This window comes from Heliangelus exortis, chromosome 9 (genome assembly GCF_036169615.1).
Source record: "Heliangelus exortis chromosome 9, bHelExo1.hap1, whole genome shotgun sequence".
Lineage (NCBI taxonomy): Eukaryota > Metazoa > Chordata > Aves > Apodiformes > Trochilidae > Heliangelus > Heliangelus exortis.
The window spans coordinates 8409688-8430180 of NC_092430.1; the positions used below are offsets into that span (position 1 = coordinate 8409688).

General features: G+C 36.6%; 2 protein-coding genes across 5 annotated transcripts in view; both read left to right on the top strand.

Moving 5' to 3' along the window:
• The window catches only part of CAB39 (calcium binding protein 39), a 40063-nt gene extending 23282 nt beyond the window's left edge, over window positions 1-16781 (top strand). For all 4 annotated transcript variants that reach the window (XM_071751891.1, XM_071751893.1, XM_071751894.1 and 1 more), the window contains 7 exons: window positions 5201-5365; window positions 8870-8988; window positions 11095-11263; window positions 11926-11985; window positions 12624-12689; window positions 13454-13597; window positions 14411-16781. In XM_071751891.1, coding sequence (XP_071607992.1) covers window positions 5201-5365; window positions 8870-8988; window positions 11095-11263; window positions 11926-11985; window positions 12624-12689; window positions 13454-13597; window positions 14411-14599 — 912 coding nt within the window. In that variant the 3' untranslated portion in view covers window positions 14600-16781. The remainder of the gene's footprint in view (window positions 1-5200; window positions 5366-8869; window positions 8989-11094; window positions 11264-11925; window positions 11986-12623; window positions 12690-13453; window positions 13598-14410) is intronic.
• A 1118-nt stretch (window positions 16782-17899) lies between these two features.
• The window catches only part of ITM2C (integral membrane protein 2C), a 41616-nt gene continuing 39022 nt past the window's right edge, over window positions 17900-20493 (top strand). Inside the window, exons 1-2 of the mRNA XM_071751897.1 lie at window positions 17900-18028; window positions 19116-19234. The gene's annotated coding sequence lies outside the window, so the exon portion shown is untranslated. The remainder of the gene's footprint in view (window positions 18029-19115; window positions 19235-20493) is intronic.

Here is a 20493-nt window from a genome sequence, read left to right on the forward strand (position 1 = left end):
TGCTGATGAAAAGATGAGTCCTGTGGCTAGCAGTAGAACTGAAATGGAAAAACTTCACATAAAGCACACAAATTATTACCTTTTAGGACAAGGAGAGAATAATGTCATTTTTTATTATAACTCCATTTTATTAGTTATTAGACTTGTATGAAATATGGTCTCTCGCTCACAGCGATTTCTGATTCATTGTTACTGTTTCATCCAGGGGGTGCATTTGTATCCTATCCTCTAATAGCAATGAATTTCCCAGGCTAAGCAGCATGGTACATATTCAGTGTTGGTTTACTGTTTGTGGTAAAGACACCACTTTGGGTTTAGGGAATGCTTACTTATCCTATACTACTTTTTTCTTAAAATTAAGCACACACAGTCTCATATTTTCTTTTTATCTTGAACATACAGAACTTGAAATATTCATTTAGATCTGAGTTATAACAATTCAGCACATGTTGAAGTGAACTCAATGTTTCAGAATTTAATTGGAGTTTCCAAAGACTAAGTAGTACTTTTGTACTGTGGTACCACAGTGGGCTTGTTTTTAATACGTAGTTCACCGTAGTTCCCACTGTGCAGTAGCAGCCTGGTGCTGTTAGGAAAATATTCAGGTTTTTTACTATAAAGAGGATTCCCTTTGGCAGTTTTATAAAACACTTAGAAATACAAATTTCTAAGAAAATTAGGAAAATAATTTCCGATGGTGATTGGGAAAAAAAAAGTGTAATGAAAGTGTAATGACTTTTGTTTGAACCAAATACCTCATTTTTTTCCACTGAAGTTCAAAACCCCATTTGTTTTTGTGAGAGGGAGGGAAAGCAAAGGAGGTAAGAGGTTTGTTTTTTTTTTTTAAAGCTCGAACAGTGTGTGTTCCTCTAAGTTCTTTATAATGAAAATGGAAGAGATTCTTCAAAGCAAAAGATGTAAAACAGTAGTGGTCTTGATGCATCTTGTTTAATTATGAAACATTCTGCCCTGTAATACTGGAAAGTTTGTTTTAAAAAGTGAAAAATCTGCAATTCAAAAAGTGAATTCTAGTTGCATGTTAAGCTACCTTTTTTTGAGCTCTGTGAATGCTGGAGAGAAATTTACCAGGTGATTCTCTAGGTCATTTGGAAACGTTCTTTAGGTTTGTGGTACCTGCTTAGGGGCTGAGCTGGGAAGTGGCTGTAAAGGGTGAGCTGGCTGCTGAGTCTGCTTCCTGTGCCACAGCTGTGTCACCCACAGCTTTTTACTTGGAACAGAGGTGGTGGTTCCCTGTTTCTTAGTATTTTGGAAGGCCAATTTGAAATGACAAGTGCTGTATAACTGGAAACCTGTTAGTTTTCTGTGCTGTTAGGTTCCCATTATTTGGGTTTTTTTCAGAAAGGGGGGCAAAAGGGAAGAGGAAGAAAAACGCCGGTCATATAAACTAGACCTACCCTTGATCTAGCCCATTAGTCACTTATTCAGATCTCTTCCTCCTCTTTGGCTGGCATCAGCATTTATTTTAGTGCTCCCAGTTAGCTTGGTTTGCTGCACATGTTTACTGTTGTGAAGGTAAATATTTACTCAAGTAATAAACTTGTTCTTCCCTACCCTCTGACCTTGGGTTAACCCGCTCAGAACAGCTCTGGTTTGGGCTTTCAGGTGATTATTGCAGCCATGTTAACCCATCAGGTTGAGTATTGCAGGCATGGTTGGGTCTCTCTGAATTCCCAGCTCTATCCAATGGGCTGTACATACTGGATGGGTGGGACAGAGCAATAGGATATTTTGATTCAGCTGTCCATGTGTAATAATAATATGTTCTGTTTTCATAAGCATAGATTAGATTTCATTCAGTGAGTTAACACTGTCATTTACAAAGCAGCAACATCTAAAATTTGTCATGCATGTGTGTATGATTAATTAGTGATTGGAAGAAGGCTAAAGGTTAAGTAATTTGCCTTGCCTGCTGGGGCTGGTACTCCAAGGGTACAAATGGGTTTTCTGGAAGTAATGGGTGAGAAGACAAGCTTCTCTTCTAATTGACCTTAGCTCTTTAGTGGTACTGTCCTGCTAGATGTCTGCTGAAAAATAACCTAAACATTTTTGGCCTTTAAAATTAACTAGTGGCTCTGATGTAGGTAATGGTATATTTAGAGAGTTGTATGGATTTTTAAAGTGTTTTGAAATTAAAACAAAATAGAATTGATAAAATGGTGTTTGTTACTTATGATGGGTATATCTACATGGGTTACCTATTTTTATACATAACTAATATTATGTAAAATATATCTAGAATATACACAGATTATGTATTATATAGAGTATATATTCTGTGTGCATATAAATTTTGCATATAAATATATATATGCCTGCTTATATATTATATTAGAATATCTCTTTTTCTTTATATATACATAGGGTCTGATTGTTAATTTCACTATCCCATTCGTCGTGGGTGCAATTCATTGTGCATTTTTATTGCTTTCCAGGGATTATTTGTTTTTCTGTTGAAAGAAGGCAGGACATTAGCCAATTATTTAGAACTCAGTAGCTAAGGAAATCCTGCAAATAATACTGCCTAGCTTTCTTTTGTATGTCTTGGGTTTTTTTACTAGTTTTTCAGTTAGCTCTTGACATTGATATTAAATGTAGCATTATATTTTCAGGTATCAAGTCCAGTCTGTGTCTGAAATTACAAAAACAGCTTTACACAACATGTGTTTGGAATATATTAGAGAGTTCATGGAATATAGAAGAGTAGAAAGATTGTATAACAAGTTTGTAAGAGCCTATTTCTAGTTCTTGTTGATATTTTAGAAGCTGTAGAAGCAGAAAAGGAGGGAATAAATAAATGTCATAATGAAAGGAAGTACAGTGCATCAAAAGACCTTGCTTATTGAAATAATACTTGCAGAAACCCTCGTATTTCTGTATGTATCCAAAAATCATAATTTGGCCTAAGTTGAAGTGCTATAAGCAAGTGCCTTTTCATTATGAAGCTGCTCAGACTACTGTAGAGGTTGTAGAGCATCCATCCGTGGAACTGTTCAGAGCATGGCTGACCATGAGCCTGGCAGGACTTTGAGGCTGCCCCTCCTTGAGGAGGTGGTCAGACCTTGGGGATCCTCTGAGGTGCCTTCCAATATAAGCTGTTCTGTGTCTCTAAACATTACCACTCAAGCTGTATTTCATTCCAAGTTCAAGTGAAGCACATTCAGAGGTTCTTGACAGCTGTGAATAGCAGCTGTCCTGGTGCCTTTTCTTCTACTTACTGAGTTGTATGTTCCTGTTAGGCCAGAAGGTTTTTTTTTTAACCAAACAAACCAACCACACAAACAAAGTGTTTGGAAAGAGTGTATTTTCTTGTCTGTTTTTTAAATATTCTATTACTAGCATCTTTCTTGGTGTGGTAGTAAGGGAGGGAGCCTACAGGTGTGATTATTGAAGTTTAGGTAGGCTCATTCTCTTTTCTGGGGTTTGGGTATGAAATGTTTTCCACTGGCATTCTTTGTAATTGCAGGCATACCCTCAGCATTGCCACCATCTTACTTAAAATAAGTTTTTACTTGAACCTCTGCCTTTCTTCCTCTTTCATCTTGCTTTCAAAATTAATGTGCAGGGACAAACTGCAACAGAATTCTTCTTGCTGCTTCCTCTTTTCTTGGTAGCTGTGCTTCCAACGTATCTCTTCATATCTCCACATTTGACAGATGTTCCTGTTCTTTTCCCACTGAAGAGATATTTCTTCTGAATTTTAAAGAAATAGAGCAGTTGTGTGGTGTAGTACTACTACAATATGGTTAGCCCACTTTTTCATTTTGTGTCTTCAGGAGCTGTCAGGAATCTAATCAGTCTTATCAAGCACCTGCTGCTTGCTGTCTTACTAACAGTGCACAGAAAATCCTTTGGAATTTCAATTAAGGAGGAGACAACTGGGACTAGGAACAGCACTTAGTAAGAGGAGGGAGGCAGCAGAGACTGGAAGGTTATGGAGGAGCTAAAAATGATCCAGAGCCTCCTTAAAGGTCATGGAATCCCTACTTGCATACCTAGCAAAGCTGGAATGGCTTCCACTTGAGTAGTGCATGGGTCATGCTTATCTTAAGCCTCTCTGGGTTTAATGCACAAATGAGAAATCTTTTAAAGTACCCTTTTAAAAGACAGGCAATATACTGAAAGAGTGATAATTTTTTCACTTCATTAGTTTTACATGTATGCATACTTTGTAGGCAGGTTCATGTGATTACTGAACCATTCATACTTTTTAGGCACATGAAGAACTAATAGAGCCTAATCAAGCCAGCTATTTTTGATGATAATTTTCAGCAGTTTGCCCCCAAGCAATATACATGTATCTTGAAAGGAGTAGTTCTTTTTTCTTCAAGATAACTGTGCTTTAAGAGTCAGAAGTGGGTGTTTAAAAGCATTCTTGTGGATTTTTATTTTTTTACTAAGTTTTATTCATGATTTAACTGTTTCCACTGCTCAGTGTTGTTTTAGCTCATCATGGCAACATAGGAATTCCTTGCACTGGCTTCCCTAAGTGAGAGATCAGCCTTACCTCTCTTCTATAGGATGGATTTCAAATGAGAAACATCTTGGACTTTCATTTGTGTCATGTATCACTGTGTTCTTTTGAGTGCACCTCTTTCTGGGTCCATTTTGCCAGTTTATTCTTGTATACAGAGTTAATAAGGGAGGTTCTCTTTGAGGATTTGTTATTTGGAAAGGAAAACTTTCATCCCCACTGGCAGGAATGAGAAAGCTTGATGTGCAAAATCTGTAGGAGGGGTACATTTGGTCTCTGAGCAGTTCACTAGAGACAGGCATGTGTCTCCATGTCATGTTTTCCAGTCTGATCTTGGGTGTCTCTCCTTTATAGAATGGAAATTTTGTTGGGTTCTTTTTATTCTGTTGCTACTGTTTAAGGGATTTTTGAATGGGAAGTTTAAAGGTGATAAAAAGGAAGAGATCTTTTTACTTGTGGTAACTTGTCAAATAAATTGTGTGTCTCTTGCCTCTGCTTTTAATTTTTTTTTTCTTTTCAAAATAACATACAACAAATGTTATTCTTATTTGCAGAATGATTATAGATTACTGTTTTTAGCAAGTTGTCATTTCCTGATTATTTTTTTTCCACTTAATGGAACTATGCAGATTACAAGAATAATAGAGTGTACAGTTAAAAAACAAATGTCATTGTACTCTAACAGTATTCTTTTCCCATTTTCTTCAGGCCACTGAGGAGGTCTCAAAAAACCTTGTTGCCATGAAGGAAATCTTGTATGGCACAAATGAAAAAGAACCACAGACAGAAGCTGTGGCCCAGCTTGCTCAAGAGCTGTACAACAGTGGTCTTCTTAGTACCCTAGTAGCTGACTTGCAGCTAATTGATTTTGAGGTAAGAAAATAAGTTTGACATTACTTAAATTGTGTATTTTAAAATGTGTATGTGTAAAATGTATATGTTAAAAGTAACCACTGGTTAAGATGTCTTCCAGTCTTCAGCTTTTTTATTTCTGGCTCGTACAAAACCATTAGAAAGAAAACTCCTTGTTCCAAATTCTTAGAAAATAAGGCAAATATTGAACATGATATTTGTGAATTTAGGCAAATAAACCACACAAAATCGAAGCAGAATGAACCTGTAATTATGATGGTACCCATTCAGTTAAAATTATGGAAGAATTCTTAATTGTGTTGTACACAAAGGATTAATCCTTTAGAAGTGATATCATAGTCGACGTATGCTATAATGCTATAAGGCATGTCTATATTCTCATCTCATTAAATTACTGGGAAAAATAAGTAAATTATTGTTACATTTACGAAGAATTTAAAATCTTTGTGGTAAAACTTGTTGGTTTTAATATCAGCTCAGTATTTCTCTCTCTATAGAAACAAATGATGCAACATTTTCTCTGTTTTCCTCATCTGTTTTCTGTTTATTAAATAAAAAACCAAACCCAAGCTCGGTTGGTTGCTTAAAAATAGCAATACTTAATTTGCATTCAAACGTATCTCTATACAAACCTCTTTCTGACATTAGTCACCACATCACGTAGAATAATTTACCTTCTCAGTGCTATAGTGAAAAATCACCCTCTTCAGTTATGATTGAGGTTTTCCTATTTTTTGAGGTCCTCCAAGAAGCATATAGTTGTCTGGGAAAAGAGCCAAACCCCATGTTTCTCACTCCACAGCCTTGACCATAAAGACCATCCCACTTAAGGTTGCCTAAAAACAATATTGTTCATAAACAAGTTGTTCACATTGCAAACACAAGAATTTAAAGCCCTATTGTAGTATGAAATTCCCAAAACAATGGCTTTATTCTCTCCCCTCCACTCCACCCATAACTCCCTCTGATCTGTGTTTAATTATAATTATGGTGGTATTTTTTCCCTACCCACATAACTGTTTATACCAAACATAAAACATTCAGGTTGCTAAATAAGCAAGGAGACCTGGGAAAGCTGGGAGGGAATGCTGAAATGTGATGGCCTTTAATTGCTGGAGAAAGGAAGTCATGAAACGTCATCTGGATTCTGCTGACCTCTAGATTCTTATCAGCTTGGTGTTTACTCAGCCCAGTTATTAGTGGAGGTAGCTCCTGCAGTAGCTTCCCAGCTATTACAAAGTTGATCAGATGTTCTTTTGGTATCTCTAGTTATAGTTGGGGGTTTACTGCATCACAGAAGATTTCTTCATAGATACACAAACTTGCTTCCTGTTGGTCCAGCATTTATTCCTTCTAGTGCCCCATCACAGCTTCAGGTCATTCAGCAGTAAAGTAAACATAAATTTTTTCTGTGTCAAGAACTTCACTCTCATTCCTGAAGGTTTCCTTGTAGAACAGGAATAGTCAGCTCATTGATAGGCAGGAACTGTTTCCTCTAACTCTTCAACTGTCTCAAGTGTATTTGAATCTGTATACTATGGTGAAAACCAAGAAATGGATGAAGTAGAATTGAAAAATAACATGTAATGTTTTAATCAAGAGCTGCTTTGACTATCCAGACCCTGCTGTATGTAAAGGCCTGTTTAAAATTATATCCTTTTCTGTGAGTATGTTTTCCAAGTAAAGCTATTAACACAACCATCTAGTTAGCAGTCTTATAACCTCACCAGGTGTCTCTGTGCTGATTTGCACCAGTATGTCTGTAGGACAGATGGTATCCCTTGTGCAACTTGGGTTTTTTTGGTTAAAAAATGAACAACAAACCAAACAAAAACGCCTTCTGCGTAAGGAAGCCTGAATCCTCCTGCTCAGAAGACAATGCCAGCACAGTCTCCCTCTCACCTCTTGCAGTCGTGACTATTGGCACAAGGTTCAGTGTCTGGTTGCCCTTGTTAGGCCATGAGATCACTTTGTAATACATCCTTCTAACAATGCCTTTGGTATTACTGTGTACCACTGTTGCTTCATTTATGTGCATAATAAGGAAATGCTATTCTTGCTGGTGAATCCAAAGCAAATTGTGGGATCCAGTGCAAAGTTGGCAGTGTTAGTGAATGAGAGTTGATGACTATATTATGTGGAGTTTGAGTAAAGCAATTTCTGGAAACACTGCTCTACTCATTTCAGAACAAAGAATTCTGGTGCTGCTTTGGGCTTGCTTTCAATGGAATTGTAATTGAGAAAAAAAAATGTTCACAAACAAACTCTTACATTCTGAAAAACAACATTTAACAAAACTGTCCATGGTAATTCACAAACATGCCATTTGTAAAACACAGTCCTCCTACGTTTTTATAAACATTCAGTATTTTTTCTTATGCAATCCTGATGTTGATTAGAAAACTCAAATAGTTCTGGAAAATTGCTGTTATTTAAAAAATTCTTCCTGATTAAATATGCCTTGCATTTTGCTCAAAAGTTTGCTGGTGCTACTCAGGGCAGTTACACTAGAGCTAGAGGTTGCCATGAAACATGATCTACAGAGGGGTTTTGTGTATATCATGCAGGGAACCTTCAGGTGGAGCTGCTTAACAGGCCTTCATTTGCAAGTGCAGAATTAGTACAGGTTTTCCTACTCTTCTTCTGGATTAGATGTGGTAGCTCTTAGAAAGTTGTCTTTGTGGCAATCCAAAATAGGAAATTAATTTCAGAAATTTGGCTTTTAAATAGTGCATGTGAATGACAGTAAAAAGTGCATGATTGTTATCATCTTTTTGTTAGTTGTCCATACCAGTTTGTCATCTTTAGCTGTGATCTGACAAACGAAATAAAAAGATGTATATATATTCAACAAAGATAACATCTCCAGCTCCTTGTATAATGTGTGATGCTATCCTTGTGCATTATTCTTGCTTATAATCTCTGCTGACTTCCAGTATCCTGGTCTTATTCATACTGCTTTTGCCCATTTAAAAAAAGTGAGATTGCATTTTGGGTCAGTGGATGATTTGCTCTTTGTAGTTTTCCTTATTTGACTTCCTTAAGTTATTATTTGAAGCTGAATGTTAACACTGTGTCAGAAATGCTCTGCACATTCCTAACTGTGTGAGGGGCTCCTGGGCAAGGGGAGAGGGTAATGGAGTACTGGAGAAACAATTTCAGGCAGGAGTCCAGTTAAAACCAGTTACATTATTAGCAAAACCAAGTATAAAACAAGCCTAGGAGAGTAATGCTACACAAAAGTATCTGATGAAACATCAGCTGGCTTTACTGCTTAAGGCAAATTACCTGTGATCTGGCTGCAACATGGTGTAATGTTTTGAGTACTATGGTGTATTTGAAGTGAGTAGAAAAAAACAGAATATTTGATCTGTTGAAGATCAGGGTACAGAGGCTGAGTGAACTGCAGAACTTGCACTGTATGAATGCATGAGAAGATGGTGATATTTTTACTTGCCTAGTGGATTTGAATGTTCTGTTTCTAACTCCTAATGTTTCTGACAGGGCAAAAAAGATGTTGCTCAAATTTTCAACAACATTCTCAGAAGGCAAATTGGTACAAGAACTCCCACAGTTGAATACATCTGCACTCAACAGAATATATTGTTCATGCTGTTAAAAGGGTATGTACACTGCAAAGAACAAACAATTGTTTACATGAAGAAGTTTGATTTGTTTGTTTTGGGGCCTGTAATTCCCCTATGTAAAAGAAAATTTTAGTAATCAACTGCCAAAAATGTACTTTTGCATGAAACATGACTGAAAACTGAGATGTGTTAATAACCTAAAATACTTTTACTGGGGTAGTGCAGACATTATCGTTTCCGAATATTATTTGGTCCTATTTAAACTATTTTATTGTCAACTTACTCCTTCATCAGGAGTTAAAGGCTGGTTTGTTTTGGTTTGTTTTTTTCTCTAACCATTGTAATTTCCACTTTTCTGCCCTACCCACTTTTTTCTGTTCTGCCCCTATAGTTTGACCTTAGACTTTTTATTCATAGTGATTTATATTCTTGTAGTGACACAAATCCACCTACTCAAACTTGACCAAACAAAGAATGATTTGGGGCATATGGTGCATGCCAGATGGCTGCTTCTTCCTCTGTTGTATTCTTTGGTGTTCTGCATATTGGAGAATCAATCCATACTGAGCCCCTGGTTGCACATGTAGAGCTGTGGATCTCGAACAGCAAGGCAGAAAGGTGGTGTTAACATTTTCATGTTAAAATAAGATTTTAAAAAGCCCTGAGAATGTGCCTTCTCTATTCATGAAGAATTACTCATGTTTCTAATAACATTATTTGGGAAAGTCCTGGAAATTGCAATTCCAGTGTGTTATTTTGGGATCGACAAGTTCATCAAACATTAATAAACCATTTAAAAATGCAGCTATTTGAAATACTAGTTTTATAATTTGTGTTGAGACTACTGAGTAAGCTTACTGCAATGATCAGTACTTACTCCACCTACTGGGATATCTAGAGGATGTATAAAACAGTTCTGCCTTCTCAGTGTGATAATTGCCTATGTTATGTTGGTAGCACTGAGATGTGACAATATTAAGTATAGATTTAACATATAAATAGGAAGCATCATTTTTTTTCCTTTTCTTTCCTGCTAGTTCATAGCAGTCATCAAAGATGCTGATTAACATAACTGGCATACATGGTGAATTTGTCTATTTTATTTTAATGTCTCTGCATTTACTTAATTTTTTAAGCTGCAAGAAACTTCTCTGTGGAGAAAGCAGGAATTATACATCTTTTAGTTTCATGCTCATTCCAAAGGGTCAGAGCTTGTTTGCTTCAGTTCATATGAATGCAAGATTATGACAGCGGTGCTTAGCTGGGCTTTTTCCCCCCTGCGTTACAGATCTGGTGTTGGGAGGAAGTGAGATGTCAATGGTAGAGGGACAAAATTATTACTGATTGTGGAATAACACAAAGAAAGACTGATTCAATACTTCCTCAAAATAAGATGCAAAAGAAGCATAGACATTTGAGGTGCATAGAGATAAAATTACTTTGTCAGCGTGCTGTCTTTGGTATGTGACTGAGGGCTGTAACACATTTGTCCTATTTTTTAGTCTGAGTTTGTCATTTTTTCAGAGACCATTATTCTGACAAGGATCATTGAAAAACATATTCCTAAGTCAAGGTATTTGAAGTGGGCAATATTACAAGGTGATAAAGACTCAGACACAGAGAACAAGTTCAAATTGTCCTTAAAGTCAGAGGGGGCTGCTGCTTATTTTCAAGCTTGAAGCCTGTGCTGTGTAACAGTAGCCAGTGCTGCTGAAAAGTGGTTTCATGAAAAGGAAACAGGAATTTGTCCTTTATTACAAAGGTGTGCTCAGATTGTGGATAGTTTTATGTAAATTGCTGTTTAGAGACAGAAATCACTGCTTTTCCAAGTGTCTGCAATCACATCAGTATAAAAAGAGAAAACTGATTTTGAGTATGAAGAAACGATTTTTAGTCTTGTTTCTCAGTTTTTGGAAGTAATTTATATTCACTGTAATTTGGCATTCAACTGGTAATTACTTCAGTAGTATTTCATAGAGGTATTTAAAAGTAGAGTATGATGTAGAGATAAGTACCTCTAATATTTGGAGTTTGTGTTTAGTCGATAGCACTGAAAACCAATGAGTGATGTGGTGTTGCAATGTTAACTTCTGAAAGTATTTATAAAGAATCTTTGTGGGTTTGGTTTTTTTTATTAAATAGGTACGAATCTCCAGAAATTGCTCTAAATTGTGGAATAATGCTTAGAGAATGCATCAGGCATGAACCACTTGCTAAAATAATCTTGTGGTCAGAACAATTCTATGATTTCTTCAGATACGTGGAAATGTCAACGTTTGACATTGCTTCAGATGCATTTGCTACATTCAAGGTAATTTCCATACAGCTCTTGAATTACTGTTTTTGTACTTCTCTGCTGTGTGAACCCAGATGTTGTGTATTACTTTCTTGGGCAAAACACAAGCCTACAGGAGGGAAAAAAAATAGGTGTGATGTGAATGGGTAAGCTGTTAAATAAATAAATTTTATTATAGAAAGCAAGATTTAAATCATTGTGCTTTAGCTGAACAGGTGTACTGCTCCACGTCAGGGGCTTTTAAGTCTGTGTCCCTGACTCCTGAAGCGAACAAAGTCCTTTTCATTCTGTTCTGAACCGTTGGTGCTCATGCTTTTTGGGGGAATTTTTCATTATCCTAAAACAACCAGGGATGGGACTATAAGCATATTGATCAGTATTAAATAGTGGGTGTTAACCTTGGTTGTGTACAGTTGTGTGCAGACACAGTCTTGAGCCATAAATGGCATAGCTCAGTGAACATTCCCTGTGTAGATTAACATAACACAGAGCAGACCTTTCCTAACTGATGCCAAGACCCTTGGCAATGTCCAGGTAACTGCCTTCATGTCCTAAATTTATTTAATGAAGTAGCAGAGTTTTCTATCAGATGTCTTCTATTGACTCATTGTTTAATGATAATGTATATCTGCTGTTTAATATCGTAGTGACAATATTGGTTTTGTGCTTTTTTACAGGATTTGCTTACAAGGCACAAGTTGCTAAGTGCTGAATTTTTGGAACAGCACTATGATAGGGTGAGCAACTTTTTAACGTTGAGAATTTTCTAGTGCTATGTATCTTCCATGAAAAAATCAGTATTTTCACTCCTTGTTTAGCTTTGTTTTTGGGAATTTACACACAATATTAAGTCAATTGAACTTACAGTAATTTCTGCCAAGCAGTGAAAATCGAGACCTTATTGTTGGATGTAAAAGTTGTAAAAATATGAGGTGATGGATATCTAGTTCTGTGAAAACCAGATCTGTTTTTTCCGCTAGAGGGAACCCTTTCCTTGTCTTTTCTTTGTCTATGTCTGTGTTAACCCCTAACAACCGAAGAATGCAACATACCCCTCCTCCACCTGCTGGGGACTCCTGAAAGTAATGAACAATATTCAGTGCCAGGAGCTATTGTAATTTAAGAAATAATGAGAACTGCTTTCACCACATTGCAATCAAAATACTAAAATCTCCTAAAAGCATATGCAAAAAAATTTTTATAAAGCATTTGTGGTGTTTAAACAATATTGACTTACAGGAACCTGCTGAGATCTCAGATTGTATTTATATTTTTATTATGGGATTGCATATTCTCCAGTTTGTTATAATCATCTGGAAGAAGGATGTGTATGACACTTGGATAAGTCCTAACCTTTCTCCTTATGTGTGTTTAGTTCTTCAGTGAATATGAGAAGTTGCTTCATTCGGAAAATTATGTGACAAAGAGACAGTCGCTTAAGGTAAGGCAATTTTATTTTCTAAGTGCAAAGTTAAAGATTTCCTTTACTTTCAGGGCAGGCTGAATTTAATTGAAATAGCTTCAGTAGCTGTCTTGCATAGTGCTTATTTTAATTTTTCCTATTTTAATTGTTAGGATCAGATAGTTTTCTTCAGTCCAGTGGTGGTTGTAGGGAGTATCAGTTTATTCCCTTCTGAACAAAGAAACAAAAGAAGTGTAAATACTTCTCTTTTGAAGCACTAATTCTTTTTGCCAGTATTTTTTTGCTTGTTTGTTTGGGTTGTTTTGTTTCAAAAAGCTACATTCTAACTGGTAATGTATAGCTTCTTTATAAATGTAACAAATCAGAGAATCCTTTTGCTTGCAAAAGACCTTTAAGATCATGTCCCTCAGGGCCACATCTCTTAAATACCTCCAGGGATACTGACTTGACCAATTCCCTGGGCAGCCTGGTACAATGTCTTATAACCCTTTCATAAAATCATGGAAGAAAAAAGAATGAAAGAATTTTCTTTCAGTTCCACCCCGTAACAAGGGGGGGAAAAAAAGGCAAGTTTTCACTTTTTGAGAAAAAGGAGAAATTGGCTCCTCAAAATATGAGTAAAATGCAGCTTACACTTAAAATACAGGACACTTGAGTTCTAGTGTTACTGTATTTACAGACTGGTGTCAAGTATTCAGTGTGTTTGAAAGCACTTACAAAAAAGCTGTGTCGAACTTTCAATGTCAGTAACTTTTTCATTTGGCCTTGTTTTCCCCTTTTAGCTTCTTGGTGAATTGTTATTGGACAGACACAACTTCACAATTATGACGAAGTACATCAGTAAACCAGAAAATCTCAAACTAATGATGAACCTTCTACGAGACAAGAGTCGTAACATTCAGTTTGAGGCCTTTCATGTGTTTAAGGTATGTTTAAAAAAAGCCCACAATGTAACTAAAGAACCCCACCAGAAGTTGTCTAGTTGAATAAACTACTAAGCTGTGCCTCAGTAAAGCCTATCTTGATGCCTGCTAAGTGTTTAAATTAAGAGAAGGTTAATGTTGTCTGTTAAGTTCCATCATCACTAATAGCAGTTACCTTTGTATCTTCTGAAAATTTTTTTAGGCTTGTTGAGACTTACATGATTGTCATTGTTATCTCTCAGAAAATCTTGGGATTGAGGAAGATGGATTGCAGTAAGATTGTATGTGAAATCATGAAGCATCTTGAAGTTCAAGTGTTTTTATCAGGCTGCATAATACGTGAAGGATAGGAGTATTTTAGTCAAGTGACCTAAATTTCATAGCCTAAATTGCATGTTGTACATTATAACACATCTTCTGACTTGGCAGCAGACAAGCAAATAGCTAGGAGCCTGGAGATGCAGTTTGAGGTATAAAAGTTTTCAGTAAGCCTTCAGATGTTCTATAATATGAAATTGCATTTGCTACAGAATTTAACAGAAGCATGTTCTGTGGTTTCTGCAGAGTGTAGCTCATCATCTCCCACAAACTGAGTTTATTTGGTACTGGGGTTCAACTTCTACACTACTAAAAAGATGGAGTAATTTTATTTTAAAACTTGCATTTACTCAGTTTTTTTTTCTATAGAGACTGGAATACAGAATAAATTAAATATGATTTTAAGTTATTATCACAGCTCTGTTCAATAGGTTTTGGTTTTTTAACTTGGCCTTTTTCTTCTTACTGTTATGCTAAATGCCTTTTATTTTCTTGCAGGTGTTTGTAGCCAATCCTAACAAGACACAGCCTATATTAGACATCCTTCTAAAGAACCAGACCAAACTTATTGAGTTCCTCAGCAAGTTTCAGAATGACAGGACCGAGGATGAACAATTTAATGATGAGAAGACCTATTTAGTTAAACAGATCAGGGATTTGAAGAGACCAGCACAGCAAGAAGCTTAATCTCCAATAAACCCTTAAAATATTAAACCCAAATTCAGCATTTGCTGTTAGATATTCAGCATCAGGCACTCTTATCAATTCATGAGGAACATTACTGCTAATCTGCTGTTCAGTGAACGGTTTTTTGTTTTTCTCTTTTCTTTTTTAGTCCAAGTTGAAAAACATAGCTGCTGCTTTCTTGCACAATGTGGACTTTCTTGATATTTGTGTCATTTCAGAATTTGAAGACACTGCTTGTTTTAGGAGTCCTGAAAGGAAAGATTCTAGGTTCGTGAAAGCAAACATATAGATACTAGTTTGGTTTAGGAGAGAAGGTATTAATGTAGTTAAGTAACAGGTTGCATGCTTGCAAATCTGAATAAATCTGTATGTTTGCACTTACCTTGTTTGAGATATGAGCACAATGTGACCTGTGCATACCTGGCACCATAGTATAAGATATATGCCTTGATTTAAAAAAAATAAAAATGTGCAGTGCTTTATTTGTAATCAAAGGGGAAATGTATCCAAGATGTAAGCTTATTGGGATAAACAGTTGTCTTGCAAATAAACTGATATTGAAACTTAGCAACCTTCAAAAGAGTGAAATCTCAAGGTTCATAAGGAAAATGTATATATACCTTTCACTGCTTTATAGAATTTTTTTTGACATGATTTGATTTTTCTGAGAATTGACTTGTAAACTTGGAAATATGTTCTAAGGGGTTTTGTTAATTTTACTTTAAAGGTATTTCAGACAGTAGACCTAGCAGTGACATTTTGCATTTCATTTCAACAATGCTTGCTGGTTTCTTTTGTATATAACTCCTAGGCTGCTCATTTCTTTAAAATATGATTTAATTTGTACAGCAGAGGAATGTTATTGTATTAGTCTGTAACTATTACCTAATATTAAGTTTTGCAGAATGAATGCTCATATATAATTGAATACTTCAGATCACATGGAAATGCTGATTTAACAATCTTAAGTATGGCAGCATTAAAAGGAAAAAACAAACAAGCAAATTCTTTGTACTCACTCATCTAATGGGGTGCCATCAGTTAGGTTAGGCTGAAATAGAGAACTGGAACCCTTAGTATTACATTCTCACAGGATAATATTGGCCTTATTGAGTTAAAATAAGATTGTGCTCACCAGCTCTGCAAATGGCAAAGATTAAGCTCAATTAATATTGATTTCTTTTACTTCAGAGGAGCCTGCAGTGCATCATTTCTTTCTTACAGTAAATAACTCAGTGTAGGAGTTATAAAAGTGAATTATTTAACTCCTCCAAGTTCAAGAAACAATTTCATGTCCTGGGCTAACAAAATTACTTGATTTTGTTGATTTTGTTCTTTAATGCTGCAAGATATCAGTATTTATAAAAAAACAAGAAACCACAACTGATTTTGCACCATGTTTTTGTTACTGTGACCATACAAAAGAAATCTACCAAGTATAGCTAAATGATGTCATTAAAACTGTGTCTGTCCATCATATAGTAATGTTAAGATCACAACCAAGCAAACTTGCGGATTGGAGTCTGAAAGTTCAAATTCTGCATGGCTGAATCTGATGGAGAATGCTCTAGAAAATGTTTGTTGCTTCCTGTCCTCTTCCTTATGAAAATATCGCTCAATCAGCAAGATTAAATTCCTAAGTGACATTAAAGCTGATTTGAAAGCCTTCACAAAGGAAGTCAGCTCCAGAAAACTCTGTGTTTTTCACTCTGTTATTTAAAATATCTCTTAACATTATAACCTGTCTTCTAAAGGTTCTTAATGTGTCCTTTGCAAATCGATTCATTTTGCCTATAGGAAAGAAAATAGCTCCCTCTTACCGAAGGTGACTTAGGCAGGCAGGATTCTCTGTGAGGTTGGTATGATAGTTCAATACTAACAGTCTGTTGTATTTTGGTTTATAATAGTTGAATGGAGGAAAATATTATTTGCCAAGTTACTTACCATGATGTATAAGGATTCCTCTTTAGAAAAATGTAGATATGCTAAAGATTTCTGTATGGAAAGAAGTGAAAACATTTGAACTGGGATAGAAGTTACTCTATATTAGGCCTTGGGAAGAATGGCTATGGTGACTTTTTTAATATGTGGAAACATTTGAATGTTGGCTTTCGACAAGAAGTTGTATTTAAATTAAAGCTCATTTGATGTGCTCTTCGTATTAAAAACTATTGTTCTGGAAGTGGTTTCTTATCTGCTTGAAGGCTTAAGGGTATTACTAATATTACTAAAAGTTATTTAAATGTGAGCGGTTTTTTGGTTTGCCTTTTTTTTTTTTTTTTTTTTTTTTTTTTTTTTTTTTTTTTTAAATAAGAGATGTATACAATTGTAACTCTACTTCCATGGTAGCATTTCATTTCTCCTGAGGAAATGCATTTCTTATCCAAAAAATTTGGCTGGCCCCATAATTTAAATTGAAATAAAATTTTGAAGAAAACCTTGTGTTCTTTACTGTGTTACTGAAGAGGCTTGTGGAAGTGTGTCTGGTCTCCCATTCTCCCTCTACTTCCTGTATTGTCTCCTTTCTCCCTTTTGCATATGTGAAATAATTTCAGTTAGTGAAAGATGCTGTCTAAAAACATGTTTTTGCATGCCAAAGTGCAAAGCAAAGAGGGGTCAGCAATTTAATTAATTTTTGGAAGCCTCTCTTGCCTACTTGTAGCATTCTTTGCTGATTCTCTTCCTTTTCTGCATTACCAAGGACAAAGTGAGGAGATGCTGTTTCCTGATAGGACCCAATAGTTTGGGTGGATGTTAACCCTTAACTAATTTTAGTTCTTCCCTTCTCTGTAAATTTCAGGAGCTGAATGGGTGTGCAGCTGGCAATTCTTTTCTTAGGAAAGCTTGTGGTGTCTCTTTGCTTTTGAAGCTCTGTCACACAGGTAACACCCCAAGTTATGCAGGATGGCAAAAATTGAGAAAGTATGTGGAAAAAACCCCGCTATAACATGTTCAAGAGTTCCTAATGGAGATTCTTCAGATGGTTTTGCTTTGCAAAATTACTGAAAAATCTGGTTACCTGCCAGGAACACACTTGCCCTGCAGGAAAAAATACTTCTCTTTTATAACCCCCACTAGAGGCTACATCTGTTTGAGCCTTTATAGAAAATGTGAGTGTTCATTTCACAGTTATAGTAAGACCACAGGTTACAAGGAGGAGTAATCTATACTTTTAAGTAAAAAAGAAAAAAAATGTGCATTTTAATTAAGAGTGGTCAAGTTGGGTGCTTGTCTGGATGTTTGGATGAAACAGCCCCTGTAGGGAGAGGCATGGGAAATGCAAGGAGGCATTGCCCTGATTTCTTAACATTTGTTTTCCCTACAGAGCTGCTCAGCAGGACCTGCCTCAGGACCTGTCATCTCAAGGAACCAGAGTAAAAATTGCCCTCATAGCCCAGGGGAGAAGGCCATGGACAAAGCTGCTTTTCAGTAAGTTGTTTCCTTTTGCAGCCTGCAAATGCATTGCATTCACTTTAATCTGAGCACACTGAGCTTGTAAAGAGTTGTTGCTAATGTATGTAATAGGTGTATAGGAGTGTATCTGAGTAGATCCAGTGTCAATCCCAGGTCAAAATAGCCAAAAACTATGGGAAGATGTTAAAAAGAGGCAGGAGAGGGACCCTTCAATATTTTGCAGTCTTTGAAGGAAACTGGATATTTCATGAGAGTAAAGACCTGTTCTGCTTTCTATTTAAAGGTAGCAGTTCATTCACCTCTAGTTAAAAATACCACCGCAAATCCCTAAGTTATAAAGCCAACATATATTTTTAAGTGTTGTATTCACAACAAAACACAAAGGCAAGCTCTTCTGTAGAGGGCTCATACTGGAGGCTCTGCTTTACACAAGAATACGTTTTGTTTTCTTGCTCAGAAATGCACTGGCCAAAATAGGCTTTCATAAATGGATGCTTTGCCCTCAAGGTTTCTTCATCCTCCATCACAGGAGAGTTTTCCAGTGATGCTAGGGAGGAGGGGAGGCTGAGGATGACTGGACACAGGTTTGCCACTGCCCAGGATGAGCATCTCACATCTGGAATTTCAAAATCTTTTTCCTAATAATGAATAAACACTCCTAATAAAGAATGTGCTGTAATATAAAGACATATTTGCCTATGTTTTTGCAGAGGTTGGTGAATCTGCTAGGAAAAAATAAGTGATAAACATATATGTAGTGAAATGAGGCAACCAGGTGCCACTAATTGCCAGGTAGTGGGCATGAGCTTGTGTTAAGCCCACCTGTGCCTGATTAGGGCGGGCCCCTACTGCTCATGAGGAGGACTGGGGGGCCAATAAAAGGCCCTAATAAGGCACAGGTGGGCTTAACACAAGCTCATGCCCACTGCCTGGCAATTAGTGGCACCTGGTTGCCTCAAATATTTCACTACACATATAGGCTACTTCCTATATCTATTTGAACAGCTATGTACAAGTTAAATGATTCACTATGACTGGAGTTGTCTGCTTTTGCCTAAAATTAAATGAACAGTGGTTTTTTTGTTTTTGTTTTTTTCCCCAGTGGATTCCTCATACTGAGCTGTCACGTAGAATCCTGTTACAGTTCTTGTTTCTTCCTCTCGTGGCAGCGTTTGGAAAAGCCTCAGATCCCACCGTGAAGAAACTGAGGGTGACAGAAATGTGAGTGTTGCTTAACAAGGTTCTGCTTTTCAAACAGATGTTGAGCTTAATTTAATATTGTCTAGTGTTATTTAGAGACTCGCAGGAGAGTATTATGTCTCCATTTAATTTGAAAAAAGCAAGAATAGAAGCCTTATAGATTGTATTTTTAGGGCTGTTTTTGCAGGCTTAAGGAAGCTGTGTATTTTAACATGTTAGTCTTCAGAACTGTAGTTTGGGGCATCTAAATAAGGTTCGTGATATATGTAGTGCAGTGTGAGCAAGCCCTAGTTTTTGGCCTTGGCTCTTTTAATACCCTCTACAGTTTATATGGAATTAAAATGTATCGCTAAGAGAAACTGGACTGTGTTGCAAACTTCTAGGCACCTAGACAGTGTGAAAAATATGATCTGGAGGGACTAAAAGGTGGAGATGTAGTCACAGACCATGCTTGTGTCTGAGGCTGGGTGCTGACTGGGTTGTCTTCATCTGAAAATATCCAAAACTGACGTGGATCCTCAGGCACATTGTGCAGTTTGGTTAGTCCAGATCAATTCAAAATGAAACACTTATGTTTTGATCCTCTTTACAAACTAAGCTTTTCAAAAAAATTTTGGCAGAAACAACCTTTTTCCCCTCATGGAAAATTTCCGTGTTCTCAGAAACAGAATTCTCTTTCAGAAGATCTCCCGTGTGGAAAATTCCCAACCAGCTTCAGTTCTAAAACTTGGTACCAGACACCATCTAGCAGGCATTAGCAGAGGGTGACTGGGGGTGTAGTGTATCATCTAATCCTAACTAGGGCAGCATAGCCACATGAATTTGAGAACACGAGCAGGCAGTCAGCATCCCTAACCAAACAAAACCATGCATGAAGAATAGGGAAAAAGAGTTAAATTAAATTTTTCAGTTTTGAAAGCTCAGTTCTACCCTGAGAAGGAAACAGGCAAAATGTCATTAGATTTGCCTTATCTGCTTCCTCTTACTGACTTCCAAAACCGAAGTGTTCATTCACACAGGCTGTCCCTGTGTGCCGAAAGGCAAGCCGGGGGGGAAGACGACTGGTCTGGCCGAACAGAGAGACTTTGAAAGAAAGTAGGGCTAAAAAGAGGGCCTACCAATTATGGAAAAAAGGGCTAACTACTCAGGAGGAATTTAGGAATATAGTTAGGTTATGTAGAAAGAAAATTAGAGAGACAAAGGCACAACTTGAACTCAATCTTGCCACCTCTGTGAAGGATAACAAAAAGTCCTTCTACAGATACATCAATGGCAAAAGG